The following is a 15,765-nucleotide window of genomic DNA, read 5'->3' as shown; positions in this document are numbered from 1 at the left end:
GTTGAACCATGAAACTATATTTCATTGTCAAAAATGCTGAATGGTGAAATAATGACTAGCTTTCAGTGTGCCTCTTTATTTTATAATCTAGTTGAGCTACTAAATTTAGATGTGAACTAAGAGACGGTCTCTTCTGGGAAATAAGTTATTCCCCCCATTGCCTACAGGTTTATGAATGTTTGAATGTAAATATATGAATATATGAATGATTTAAGAACATAAACATATCACCACTCGTAATCATGTGCATTTTACTTGAACCACAATGTGGGTTTGGAATAGGTTTGTGAATAGAGCTTGTTTTCATGTAAATGGGATCAAGCGGTACCACTGGTTAGCTATTCAGGGAATCAGACAATGCCACCCTTGCTGGAAATGCTTCAGTAAGAATTTAATCCATGTACCTAATATTTGAACTCCAACTCTTGCTTCATATTCCTGTGGCCTAATCCAGATCTCATTGACTGACAATGACTTGAGGATGGTGTGAGACTTAACGTCATTTATTTATGTGTGGCACCTATTTCTGGCAACGACTATTTCAGGTTTCATCTTAGAGGTAGTGACTAAAGAGAGCTTTCTTTTCCTCCTGTGACATTCTTCAAAAAAAAAAAAAAAAGCCCGGTCTGCCTGCCTGCCTGTCCCTAGAAGCAGCGTCTGTGTAATAACTCTGACAGAGAAACAGCAACCCTACAAGACATAAAGAACTCCTGGAGTCCTGGGCTTCCCTGCTATAGGCACAACATGTATATTATGAACATCACTGTACTTTTTAAGTTTCTAAACAGCGTACCCATCTCTGTGAGTATGAAGACAGACCACTTCCAAAGCATTTCTTTTGGAAATAATATCAGCATTGCAGTGAGAGCAGCTTAATGTTTCACATTTACAAACGGGAAATTATAAACAGCCTGACATTCCAGCACTGAGGACACCAGGAGGGGAAAAAAACAATTCATGCATAGAAAAAAACCATTTAGAAAATGAAACTTGGTGTATTTGGTTCATCTGAATACATAAATTCTCAATAGTTACTAGCTGTGTGTGTATGTATATGGTATGTGTGTGTATGTATGTACGTATTACATCATATTATTGTTAAGTATTTGGAATGAAAGCCTTAACTGAATATGCATTATGTATGTTGGTTGTACGGGATCCTCTTGCTGGCTAGGGAAAAAAGACTATTTTTCAAACATGTTGTGTGGCTATTTTTAACCTGAGACCATTAATCAGAAAAGAGCTTGAATCTTACTTCCTGGGCTTGTCTCTCTGGTACAAATAGGATGACATGGTGTGAGTGTCGTAACACAAGGTATGACAAAGCCAGGCTGTTTTGATATTTGTGCAAAGGACACATTTAACTTGAAATCTCTTGGCCAGACCTGACTTTCCCCACATAATCAGAGCCCATCAGTGGGCGACCCTCGTCTAAATCTCCAAGAAGATCCTGCCCTCCTTCCCTCTCTCCGCTGCTCTCTGATCTGACTTTCATACTTAATCTGATCTAATCCTGCCAGCATTATCTTCATCTGTGCAATGAAACCTGGAGGATCCTTTCTCATATTTGGTGAGGAAAGGCATTTACTAAATTACTTGCTCAAATCATATGGTGAGGTTTTAGCTCCTTATTTTTGATTAGATGAGGGCTGTAATATTGAGACACAATATCAATGATTAGTCAGAAATCTGGTTCTCCCTTTTTCTGGAAAAAGGCTTTCTGAAATTGGGTGCAGAGAGACTAAATGGCCATAAAAAACTCAACTAAGAATGGAAGAAAATATTTAATTTTCACTGAGAAGTGTTTTTCTGGAGAAAACAGAAAACAAATCTAATTTCAGGGATTTAGGCAGAAAGTTTACTCACTAAAAATCTTATTAAATAATAATAATTTTAAATAAAGACTTCCTGGAGATTACATTCCATTCATTCAACTCTCACATAAGGAAAATCTTCTCTAGGTTATGGATCTTGTGTTTGGGTTTATCAATAGAAGAGAATTCCTTTAGAATCAGAACTTGTGTTTTCAAATTCATAGTGTCATTTAAAAAATCATTATTAAACTACAAATAAGATCTTACTCTTAACAGGAAAAATTGTGAATTGTCATGTTTCTCAAATGCTGAAATAATTATTCAACACATGAAGAAAACACATAAGATTAGTTGAAATCATTATTAAGGTTTGATACATATTTATCCTGTAACTTAGGGATGAGACTTTCATTAATAATAAGTAGATTGGGCTAAAAGGGAAGACAAAATATCTAATGTAAATTATTTTTAAAAGGCATCTGACAGATTTTACTATTATTATTTGCATAACAATAAAATGGAATTTTATAATTCTTGTTTTAAGTGTAATTAAATATCATAATTGAAGACATTGGAAATACTAGATAGCAAATATACATTTTAAGAAAAGCTATTTCCCTAAAGATATCCCACAGATATGTTTATATGCTGGAGTGTATATGTGTGCACACACACATACATCTATATATTCCCTTATATCAATAGTCAGATCTCTCCTAAGAAGTAAGCTAATTGAGCTGTTTGTGTTGATAAACTCCTTTTTCTCCAGACTATTCCTCCCCGAGCCATAATTATTTGCAATTTGCCTAAGTCGTCCATTTACTGATACGTCAAGCATGAAACAGAGGCAATTCCAGAAAATGGAAATGCTTCTCAAAATCAATCTTTGGGAAATAATGTGGTAGAAGTTACTGTGTGATAGAAGACTACCTTATAACTGTCACATGGAGATGAATATTAATTTGTGGAGGTTAAGGCGGCTTTGTGCCTCATTTGTTGACTCTGCTTCACCGTCAGCAGAGCAGCACAGCCCAATTACTCCAGCAAAGCTATTTTTTTTTTCTAACAGGAGTTTTGTGATTTTTATGTACTTACCAGTCAGCACACATAACAATGTCAAAATGTCCTTCCAGTTGAGAGACATCTGTCTCATTATCCCATCGTAAAACGCTTGAGAAGAAAAAGATTTTAAAAATTATACTTAGGTTTTTTTTTTTTTAACTTTTGATTTTGAGCTATTAACATTATTTTTGTGGCACTTGAAATTATTTAAAAGGTATATACAAATTATTTCAAAAGGCATAATAAAAAGAAAGCTAGGGATGTAACTGTCTGTTCCATATTTTATTTAGTCTTCAAATCTAGGAGAGGAAGAATTCTCTATTCAAATACAATAGTTAGGTTTTTGCTAGTTCTTATAGGCTTGTGTAGACATACTAGGGAAAAATATCGTATCTTGACCAGCATCATTAGAATGAGTCCAGACTCTTAACATCAATGAAAGTACATAATGAAATCAAAGTGCTCCCCATCTACTGGAATACAAACTTATACAAAATAAATGATTTACATGGTTAAAAATCCTCCTTGCAAGGCAGAGGACACAGATTCGATCCCTGGTCCAGGAAGATCCCACAAGCTGTGGGGCAACTAAGCCCATGTACCACAACTACTGAAGCTCGCCAGCCTAGAGCCCGTGGTTTCCATCAGGAGAAGCCATGGAAACGAGAAGCCTGTGAACTGCAACTAAGGCAGACCTGCTTGCTGCAACCAGAGAAAGCCCACACAAAAACGAAGACCTAGCACAGCCAAAATAAGTAAGTAAATCTAAAATATAAAATAAATGATGTGAAACTTAGTGCTTGGCATATCAACTGCATTTCTTATTGATGAATACTTTGGCAAGATGTTAGAAAAGAATACCAAGTTTCCTTTGGGAGTTCTCAGTTTTCAGGCATATTTTAAAATTCACCTTTCCGGACTTTTAGTCTCTAAAAGAAGAAGAGGTTTTAAGCCTCACGTAATAACAATAATTAATAACATGTATTTGAAAATTCTAGTTATTCTTATGATGCCAACCAGAGATGTTGTTACTCTCAATTAATAACTGTGATGATTAGCTTTTTATCATATTAAAGTATTTAATGACTCCTCTTCCCACCTCATCAACTGTGATTTGTAGTATTACTTTTCAAAGTGAAATTCTGCTCCTATTATCTATTTTCATTATTATTTAAAACTAAACTGTATGAGCATAGCCTACTCTGGCAAGTTATATTTGCTTATCTTGGTGGGTTCTTTATTTCTTCTAGATCTTCCCTTGTAAGTCCTAACATTCTTTTCAAATATTAATACATTAATATATATCTATGCTGGTAACTTTTTTAAGGTAGAAAGATTAACCACATCACCATGAAAATACCTGTACAGACTGAACATCAGCTATTCATTCACTCATTTGGCTCATCCTTGGTGGGCACCTACTATGCAGCAGGCCCTGCTATGTGCCACAAGCCATGCTTCACAGGGGCAGCCTTGGCATCGTAAACCTGTATGTCAGATGCTGCGCCCTGTGAGTTATGTCAGCATACAGACGCAGAGCGCCACAGAGGGTTTTCCAGAAGAAGCAGATAACCTCTCTGTTCACAGGTCCTGTGACACATGTCTGAGCTTTATACATTCACTGTAGTGTTGTACTTGCCCAGGCCTATTGGAGAGCTGAGAAATGGAGGAAACCAGGAAACCCTTAAGATCTTAATGCTGTTTCATTTCTAGATTGGTTCCTCAAAGACCCCACACACCTGGGGGAGAATGGGAAGCAACCAACAGCACCTTTTCTAGAAACACTGAGGGTTCCAAGTGCAGCTGGGACTCAGGCTCAGTGGGAGAGTGAGCCTTCATCAGAGACCTGAGTGTCTTTGAGAGTTTCCACATGAACAAGACAATTTAAAATATAAAAGTAACATGTCCATTACATAAATTTTGGGGAAAAAAAGAAAAGTATTAAAATTACTCATCATCTTACCATTCATGAACCATCATTTAGAAGATCCTTCTAATACATGTGTAATGACTAACGCACCATAACAGAAACTGCAGGAAATGCTGTGATGAGATTGGATATTGGATTCCTGAGGTGCTTCAGCCCCTCAGTTTGACAAAGACCAACCAGAGAGACAGGGATCTAAACAGCAATGGGTTGTGGGTTGGTACAGCAGAGGTAACAAGCTGTGATTCTAAAAAAAATGGAAATGCTCAGCTTGGCCACATGGACCACAACACATTCCCTAAAGGCATTGCCCTAAAGGCACTTTCCCCCACTTTTCATGAAGTGTATGGCTAAGCTGTCCCCATAACTGTGAGCAAGTAACAGAGAGGAAGAGGAGTATGGACAGAATCCAGTTTTGACATGACAGACATGGTGGTGGTGGTTTGTCACTAAATTGTGTCCAGCTCTTACAATCCCGTGGACTGTAGCCTGCCAGGCTCCTCTGTCCATGGGATTTCCCAGGTAAGAATACTGGAGTGGATTGCCATTTCCTTTTCCAGGGATCTTCCTGACCCAGGGATGGAACCCATGCCCCCTGCATTGCAGGTGGATTCTTTACCAACTGAGCCACCAGGGAAGCCCATGACAGACATACCTAAGTTTAAACATTGGTTCCTTCCTTTACCAGCTGTGTGACTTAGGCAATTATTTCACTTCCCTGAGTTTGTTGTCTTATCTGTAAAATGGAGATAACAATGGCCACCTTCTTGAACAATGTAAGGGCACCATTCACACTGTATTCTGAGTTCTACTGGTCACGCAGCAAACAATGAAATGGGTGCCTCTGGGAATGGCGGCCTCAAGTGGCTTCTCTCTGGGAAGGCTATAGATGACAGATTTCAATATTCAAGGAGCTGGTCCTTCCAACTCAGATGGTCTTGCCCTCCTTCTCCTCTGACACTCAGATGACAGTCATGTACACTAGAGCAGTGCTTTAGCTGTGAGGCAGGACCAGATTTTTTGTTATTGTTTATAGCCAATCTGTTGCAGATCATTACTTTTGTAAAGTACAATAACAAATGAATAGACAAATGAGATTTTAAAAAAGCAAAGACATTCTGAATACAAGTCCACTGATCATAGGCTTGGACGGCACAGTAGTGTTTCTAAACGTTTCCTGTGTTTCTAAACATTTCCTTCCATTTCTGAACTTACCTCCTTGCACTCAGTCATGTATAGTTTGCAAACTGATACCAGGCTTTGGCCTCCTCATTAAGTAGCCCGGCTCTCAGTCCTTGTCTTTACCAATAACTGCAGCACTGAACTACTCTCCAACAGCCCCACTTCTCACAGTTCACCTCTTCTAGTAAGGACTCTGATTCAAACCATTCTTCAATCTTCAGTTCAGTTCAGTCACTCACTCGTGTCTGACTCTTTGTGACCCCATGAACCGCAACACAACAGGCCTCCCTGTCTATCACCAACTCCCGGAGATTACCCAAACTCACGTCCATTGAGTCGGTGATGCCATCCAACCATCTCATCCTCTGTCATCCCTTTCTCCTCCTGCCTTCAATCTTTCCCAACATCAGGGTCTTTTCAAATGAGTCAGCTCTTCACATCAGGTGGCCAAAATATTGGAGTTTCAGCTTCAACATCAGTCCTTCCAATGAACACCCAGGACTGATTTCTTTAGGATGGACTGGTTGGATTTCCTTGCAGTCCAAGGGACTCTCAAGAGTCTTCTCCAACACCACAGTTCAAAAGCATCAACTCTTTAGTGCTCAGCTTTCTTTATAGTCCAACTCTCACATTCATACACGACTACTGGAAAAATGATAGCCTTGACTAGATAGACCTTTGTTGACAAAGTAATGTCTCTGCTTTTGAATATGCTATCTAAGTTGGTCATAACTTTCCTTCCAAGGAGAAAGCATCTTTTAATTTCATGGCTGCAGTCATTATCTGCAGTGATTCTGGAGCCCAAAAAAATAAAGTCTGACACTGTTTCCACTGTTTCCCCATCTATTTGCCATGAAGTGATGGGACCAGATGCCATGATCTTCGTTTTCTGAATGTTGAGCTTTAAGCCAACTTTTTCACTCTCTTTCACTTTATCAAGTGGCTCTTTAGTTGTTCTTCACTTTCTGCCATAAGGGTGGTATCATCTGCATATCTGAGATTATTGATATTTTTCCCAGCTATCTTGATTCCAGCTGTGCTTCTTCCAGCCCAGCGTTTCTCATGATGTACTCTGCATATAAGTTAAATAAGAAGGGTGACAATATACAGCCTTGACATACTCCTTTTCCTATTTGGAACCTGTCTGTTGTTCTATTCCAGTTCTAACTGTTGCTTCCTGACCTGCATACAGGTTTGTCAAGAGGCAGGTCAGGTGGTCTGGTATTCCCATCTCTTTCAGAATTTTCCAGTTTATTGTGATCCACACAGTCTTCAGTTTTACTGGTCTATAATCTGCTAATCTTCTTACTTGGTCACTAGTCCTTCTCCTTCATGTTTATCTTCCCTACTTGCCCAGCCAGGCCCTGTAGCTAACCATCGTAACTACTCCCTGGTGCACACCCTTTGCTATCTCGTCCCTCTCTTGCATTCTCATATTTGTTAAATCCAGCTCTCCGCCTGCTCCAAGACTGCATCTGTGCAGCTGAATGTGGTTGGAGAAACACACGGGCATCCTGACTGGCTTTGCTTTAAATTCATGACCATGGAGACTTCCCTGGTGGTCCAGTAGTTAAGACTCTGCCTTCCAATGCAGGGTGTACACGTTCAATACCTGGTTGGGAAGCTTAGGTCCCACATGCCTTGTGGCCAAAAAACCAAAAAACATAAAAGATACACATCACACACACACACACACACACACAAAATTGTGACCATGAACCACAAGCGGATTCTTTATGTTTGGCAGTTGTTTTTTCACTTCCCTTCCCCCTTAGGTCCCACATGCCTTGTGGCCAAAAAACCAAAAAACATAAAAGATACACATCACACACACACACACACACACAAAATTGTGACCATGAACCACAAGCGGATTCTTTATGTTTGGCAGTTGTTTTTTCACTTCCCTTCCCCATTTATTCTCCCAGTCTCCTACCTCATTATTTTGCACCAACTTCACTCTTTTCAAAATTCTAACATTTCCTTCTTTATCCTTACTTTCAGCTGATGGCCTTGCTTCCTACTTTCCTGTCAAAATTGCAGCAATCAGATGAGAACTTATATTCCTAGCAGCATCTGCACCTGCATAATCTATCCTATCTATTATCATGGATGAATTAGCCATACTCTTATCTAAAGCCAATACTTCCTCTTAAAGACGAGGGCCATTCCCCTTTCATTTATCCTACAGCATAGTTCTAACAATTCTTCCTTCTCTTTCCTATATTATCAGAGTTCTTTCCTCTCTACTGGATTACTTCCATCAGTATTCAAACATTCAAGCAGCTATTTCCCCCCTCTTAAAATATCCTCTCTTCACTCTACCCTCCCTTCTGGTTATTGCTCCAATTCCCTCTTACATCTCTGTAGCAAAACTACATGAAAAAGTTGTTTAAACTCTATTTTCAATTTCTCTTCTCCCAGTCAGGCTTTTGTCTCCACTGTTTCACCAAAAATGCTCTTGTAAAATTCACCAAAGATCTCCACATTGTTAAATTCAGCTCAGTTTTTACTTTTCATCTTATTTAACCTACCAGTCTGTACCATTCCCATTAGCTCCAGACTCATATATCCAACTTCCTATTTTAATATTGCCACTTGGGTGTCTAATAGACATCTCAAACTCAGTATCTCCAATAGTGAATTCCTCATCATCTTTCCCCAAATTCATAGCATTCACTGTCTTTCTCTCTTGTTAATTCTCAGACCAAAAGCCTTGACTTTTACTTTTTTTACATCCCATGTTGAATATGCCAGGAAATGCAGTTAGTTCCACTTCTGAAATATGTCAAAATCCAAATGTTCTCTATTTCCACTGCTCCCATCCTGGTCTAAACTACCATCTTCTCTAATCTGAATTACTGTGTAGTCTCCTAATTGGTTTTCCTACTATAATCCTACATTTCCTGCTCAAGGGAGCAGCCAGAGAGATCCTTTTAAAATGGATACGAAATCATGACCTTCTCTATTTACTACCTTCTAATGGCTTAAAGCTCAACATTCAGAAAACAAAGATCATGGCATCCGGTCCCACCACTTCATGGGAAATAGATGGGGAAACAGTGGAAACAGTGTCAGACTTTATTTTTTGGGGCTCCAAAATCACTGCAGATGGTGACTGCAGCCATGAAATTAAAAGACGCTTACTCCTTGGAAGAAAAGTTATGACCAACCTAGATAGCATATTGAAAAGCAGAGACATTACTTTGCCAACAAAGGTCCGTCTAGTCAAGGCTATGGTTTTTCCTGTGGTCATGTATGGATGTGAGAGTTGGACTGTGAAGAAGGCTGAATGCCAAAGAATTGATGCTTTTGAACTGTGGTGTTGGAGAAGACTCTTGCGAGTCCCTTGGACTGCAAGGAGATCCAACCAGTCCATTCTGAAGGAGATCAGCCCTGGGTGTTCTTTGGAAGGAATGATGCTAAAGCTGAAACTCCAGTACTTTGGCCACCTCATGCGAAGAGTTGACTCATTGGAAAAGATTCTGATGCTGGGAGGGATTGGAGGCAGGAGGAGAAGGGGACGACAGAGGATGAGATGGCTGGATGGCATCACTGACTCGATGGACATGAATGTGAGTGAACTCCGGGAGTTGGTGATGGACAGGGAGGCCTGGTGTGCTGCGATTCATGGGGTTGCAAAGAGTCGGACACGACTCAGCGACTGAACTGAACTGTATGGCTCCTCTCTTCACACAGAGTAAAAGCCACAGTCTTTACATTGAACTATAAGACCCTATGCAATCTAGGTACCATTCTGACCTCAGCTCCCATTACTCTCCCCCTTACTCCCTCTGCTCTACCAACACCAATCTCTTTATGATTTCTTGAAAACACTAGGGATATACTTCTCCCTTAGGGCCTTTAAATTGGCTGCTTCCTCAGTGTGATGCTCTTCCTCCAGACATCCCTAGGGCTTGTTCCCTTACCTCCTTCCAGTCTTTGCTTGAACGTCATACCTTCTCAGAGTGGCTTACACTGATCATTCTACTTAAAGCTGCAATCATTCATTTCTACTGCAGCTTTCCTGAACCCCCTTAACCTGCTCTTCATTTTTTAAATAGCAATTATTATCCTTTAATACGCTATATAACTAAATCATTAATTTTTAAAATTCTTTTTCTCCAGTAGAAGATAAGCATCCTAGGGAAAGAGATTTCTAAAATCTGTTTTGTACCATGATGTAGTTTCACTGCCTAGAACAGTCCGTGACACATAACAGCTGCTCAGTAAACACGCCATTTGAATGAACTGTGTATGAATATACCTAGCAGAGTGTCTGGCATATAGAAGACACTCAAGAAACAGAGGTTCCTATATTAAGTTGTTCTTTAAATAGAATGTGTAGATTAGGTAGACATGGAGGCCACTTAAAATGCTTTCTCAGGATTTCTAGTTTAGGTAACAATGGACTTACAAGTACCTTGTTTACCCTACTGCCCAAAACAACTAAAAACATATATGTGTGTGTATATATATATATATATATATAATAGTTTTATATTTTATAAAATATAAAATAATAGTTTTATTTATTTGAAATATATAAATAATAGTTTCTAAGACACTAAGAGTCAGCAACAAATGATGGTGATCCTTAAGCGCGGGGTAAAAATAAAATGAGCCCTACCATTGCCCCATTCTACTGTCTTGAGAGAGTTTCCAGGCCACAGTACCAGGAGGGTAAACTGAGCTGGAACTAGGTGGATTATCTGAGCTAAGGAGAGGGTGCTAAGAATCTGAGGAAACCAAGACAGGTATCGTTTCCAGTATCAAGTATCAGATAGGAGAGTGCTGCACAGAGAGACAATCTATGGATAGGCCCCCTGAGAAGTATTCTGCAGAGCACTGACTGGAGCACGTGTATGAGGACACTACTTGAGGCTGGAAAAGAACCACCTGAGAAGATTGGAGGGGACCGGCCATTGCTCACACTGGGCCAGGAAGTGTAGCTGTTCTTACCAGCCAGACTACAGAGCCTCATAATCCGCAGGGCACTGAGGAGAGTTCTCACATGGATCTTGTCTCAGCAGTGGAGAATAACTAGCTCTAGACTAAATGCTGCTTTGGTTCTGCCGAATAAATCTTAACAGTGATACTCAAAAGGATCAAATTATTTCAAAATAATGTAACTGTGACCCAGAACCAAACAGAATCATTTATAGAAACATAAAAACATTCAGATACTAAAAAGGTAAAATTCAAAATACTTGGTATACAATCAAAGATTACCAGACATGCAAAAAGTCAAATAATAAAGCTCATAATGAGGAGGAAAACTGAATAATTGAACTTGACACAGATGTTAGAATTCACAAAGGTATTAAACTAGGTATCATAATGATATTTACTGTATTAAAAGGTAAGTAGAGACACAAAGGATACTTTGAAAGTACTTCTAATGAGGAAGACTACAATGTCTGAGAAGAAAATATGTTGAACGGAATTCAAAGCAAATTAGACATTTCAGGAGAAAAAAATCAGTGAACCTGAAGACAAAGCAATGGATACTATCCAAAATGGAAATATAAAGAGAAAAAAAAATAGAAATAAAACAAAAGAATATCAGCAAGTGAGCTGTGAAGCAAATTTGTGTCCTAATATATGTGTTATTGGAGTCCCCAAAGGACAAAAGAGGGGGAGACAGAAAAAAATATCTGAAGAAATAATGGCTAAAATATTTTCAAATTTAATAAAAACTATTAACCCACAGATCAAGAAATTTCAACAAACTCCAAGTGCAAGAAACATAATGAAAACTACAAGGCATATAGTACATCCAACCAAACTGTCTGAAAACAGTGATAAACAGAAAATCTGAAAAGCACCCAGAGGAAAAGACACATTATTCAAAGAAAGATATGGATGATAGTATATTTCTTTTGAGGAATATGCAAGTCAGGAGACAGTGGAGTAACATCTTTAAAGTACTAAAAGGGAAAAAGGAGGCCAACCTTTTGTATGGCCAACCTATTGCATGGCCAGTTACAATATATATATATATATATATATATATATGTTTAAGGTGAAATAGATGTTTTCAGACATACAAAAGCTGCAAGAATTAATCACCAGCAGATCAGTACTACAAAAAGTGTAAAGAAAGTCTTTTAGGTAGAAGAAAAATCAATACCGGATCCAAAATATGGATCTATAGAAAGGAAGGATGAGAACTATAAATTATAACTATCTGAGTAAATATATGATTCTTTTCTTATTATTAACTGTCTTAAAAATATAGTTGACTGGTTAAACAAATAAGTATTGTAGGGTTTATAATATATGAATAAATAAAATAGAGAATAATAATAGCGTAAGACTGGGAAGGGAGTAATAAAAGTATACTTTTATGAAGTTTTTATAGTATAGATGAAGTGGTATGTCATTTAAGGATAGATTGTACTATAAAACCTAAAGCAACCACCAAAATAACTATATCATATATACATCATGATCAAGTCAGGTTGATCAAGTGAGGGAATGAAAGAAAGTTTATGGTTTAAAGTTTAAAACATGGTTTCATATTTTAAAATTAATCAATATAATTCATCATATATATGAACTAGAAAAATGTGAAAATTTCAATAATTACAGAAAATCCACTGCAAAGTTGAATATCTATTTCTAGACAAAGTTGAATATCTATTTCTGATGAAAATTCTCAGCAACCAAAGAAAAGAAGGGAACTTTCTTAACCTGAAGAAGATTATCCATGAAAAATCTGTAGCTAGCATCATATCACATTTGGGCTTCCCCAGCAGCTCAGCAGTAAAAAATCTGCCTACAATGTAGGAGATGCAGGTTCAGTCCCTGGGTTGGGAAGATTCCAGGAGACAAAAATGGCAACCCACTCCAGTATCCTTGCCTTGGAAATCCCATGGACAGAGGAGCCTGGTGGGCTACAGTCTGTGGGGCCACAAAAGAGTCATCCATGACTAAGCAACCAACCAACCAACAACCAACATCATACTTAATGGTGAAAGACTAGATGCTTTCTACCTAACATCAGCAACATGAAAATGATGTTTTATCTCACTATTCAATACTGCACTAGAGATTCTAGCCAGTGCAATAAGGCAAGGCAAAAAAGGCATCAAGAGTGGAAAGGAAGAAGTAAAATTGTCTTTACTAGTGGGCAGTATGATCATATATGTAGACTATCCAATGAAATAGAAAAGTAAGAAGAACTAATAAGTGAGTTTAAAACAATTATGGGATACAAGATCAATATACAAAATTTCATTGTATTTATACAAACAACAAAATAATTGAAATTTTGAATTTCTAATTCCATACCATTTACAATAATATTTTTTAAAATACCATTTATAATAGCATAAAATATGAAATAGTATTTCAGTGGACAAAGAGGGTATTTTCAACAAATAGTGCTTTAATAATTAGATATCCATATTTAAAAACCTTAAATCCAAATCTCACATCATATGGATGTGAAATGGGTCAACTTAAAATGGATCAGAAGCCTAAATGTTAAACCTAAAATTATAAACCTTGTAGATGAAAATACTAGAGAAAATCTTTGTAACCTTAGCTTAAGAAAAGATTTCTTAGATATGATACAAGATGCATGATCCATAAAAGAAAACATTGGTAAATTAGACTTTATTAAAATTAAAAATTTCTGCACTTTGAAAGATGCCAGGAGGAGAATGGAAAGACAGGCTACAGGCTGGGAGAAAATAGCATATATTTTTGCAAATCATGTATTTGATAAAGAGCTTATATCCAGAACATATAAAGAACTCCGGGTATGTTAACAATAAGAAAACAAGCAACCCAATTTTTAAAAAAAGTAAGTAAGGCATTTGAATAGATACTTCACCAAATAAGATACATAAGTGGCAAATAAGCACATGAAAAGATACCCAACATCATTAGTCATCAGGGAAATTCAAATTAAAACCCTAATGAGATTATCACTATATATGTGTTAGAAGGGCTATAATTTAAAAGACTGACTACACTGGGAGGTGATGACAATGTGAACAAATGGAACTCTCTGACGCCACTGAGGGGAATATAAGATACAACCACTTTGGAAAACATTTTGGCAGCTCCCTTTAAAAGTTAAATCTATGCCTGTCTAAGAGCTAGCTGTTCCAGTTCTAGGTGTTTATTCTAGAGAAGTGAAAGGATATACCCATGCAAAACATACATCCATCTAACCATACATGTGCATAAGTGTTCATAACAGGTTTACTTGTAACGGCCCCAGACTGGCAACAACTCAGAGTTCATCAGTGGGTGAAAGGATTAAAAAAATTGAGGTATAGCCATACAGTGGGAGACTACTCAGAAATAAAGTGGAAAGAACTATTGATACATGCAACAACACAGGTGATCTCAAAATAATTTTGCGGACTGAAAGGACACTGAGGGGAAAAGCACATACTGAATGATCTCATTTATTTAAAACTTTGGAAAATATAAACTAATATATAATAAAAGAGAGCAAATCAGTGGTTTCCTGGAGAGGGAGGGAACTTCAAGGGTCAGAAAGGAGGGGCTGATAAGACATGATCAGTATTTCAATTATGGTGATGGTTTCAGGGGTGTATAAAAATTTCAAAACTTATAAAATTATACATACAGTTTATTGGATTTCAATTTTACCACAATGAAACAGTTAAAAATTTAAAAAGAAATGCTTTCTGAAAGACAGCAGGGTATATATACATACATATAACTAGGTCCCTTGCCTATATGAGCTTACAATTTAAGGTATAACAATCATAGGTAAAGACATGTAAAGATGGTTTTATCAAACACCCAAAACATGTCAATGCGTTACTTGTAATTGACACTAAAGTAAAATGTATGTGTCTCCATTTTATTTCATCATAATATCAAAATATTCTGTTTGAAATGAATTACAAAGCAAAGTACCATTTTATAGATAGAAACAGAAAATCAATAATCATTACAGGACACATGCTTTAACAATCTTAATATTTATAAGCATGTCAAACCTGTTGAGTCTAACAGTATAGTACAATAGAAAGAATACTGGACTTCATAGCTCAGAAGCTCTGAGTTCAAATACTAGCTCCCTCACAAGCCAGTCAGGCTGAGTGATGCTCTGAATATCACTGCCCTCAAATATAAAAAAAGGGACAGTAATAGTGGCATTCCATGATGATAATGAATTGAACGAGATAGAGTAATACAAGTGTATTATGGGTGCTCAATAAATATTAGTTTCCCTTCCCTTACTCTTGCACTAACTTATGTCTTTTCATTCTGGCTTTGAGGTTGGAGTTTCAACCTGAAATGCAGAGCCAAGTCAATTTCTAACAGGACTCTCACCCTGTGATCAAAAATTCACACTGAAAAAAATTTCTCAGTAGATGACCTTACTGAGAGCCTGAGATTAGCTGATACCATCTTTTTCCTCTTCTTCATCTTTTCCCTCTTCTTTATCTTTTCTCTCTCTTGTCACAAAGGAAGTAGGGTCACTCATCCTTTCAAAGAGAATCCACTCCCAACCTGCGTGCAGGATAATATCACTCCTCCTCTTTCCTCTGAGTGCAGAGGTTTGCAAACTTGGATGTGTATCAGAATCCTCAGAAAGTCTGTTAAAATACAGATCACTGGGTTTCAATGCCAGAGTTTCTGATTCAGTGTGTCTGAAGTGAAACAAACTGAGATGCTTAAGAATCTGCATTTCAAACAAATTTCCAAGTGATGCTGAGGCTGCTGGTCTGGGGGCTTTACTTTGAGAAGTACTACTCTAGGCCCTTATCCCATCCAATGCTGGGC

At 37.6% G+C, this 15,765-nt stretch overlaps 1 protein-coding gene across 3 annotated transcripts in view; it reads right to left on the bottom strand.

Moving 5' to 3' along the window:
• The window catches only part of CAMKMT (calmodulin-lysine N-methyltransferase), a 411,076-nt gene that overhangs the window by 23,882 nt on the left and 371,429 nt on the right, over positions 1 to 15,765 (bottom strand). For 2 of the 3 annotated variants that reach the window (XM_006056819.4, XM_006056821.4), the window contains one exon: positions 2,910 to 2,984. The exons of the other annotated variant lie outside the window; for it this stretch is intronic. In XM_006056819.4, the coding sequence (XP_006056881.1) occupies positions 2,910 to 2,984 (75 nt within the window). The remainder of the gene's footprint in view (positions 1 to 2,909; positions 2,985 to 15,765) is intronic. 3 annotated transcript variants of the gene reach the window in all.

Source organism: Bubalus bubalis, chromosome 12, assembly GCF_019923935.1.
Source record: "Bubalus bubalis isolate 160015118507 breed Murrah chromosome 12, NDDB_SH_1, whole genome shotgun sequence".
NCBI lineage: Eukaryota > Metazoa > Chordata > Mammalia > Artiodactyla > Bovidae > Bubalus > Bubalus bubalis.
Note: the sequence above shows the minus strand (reverse complement) of the source record. Positions and strands in the feature narration are given on the sequence as shown.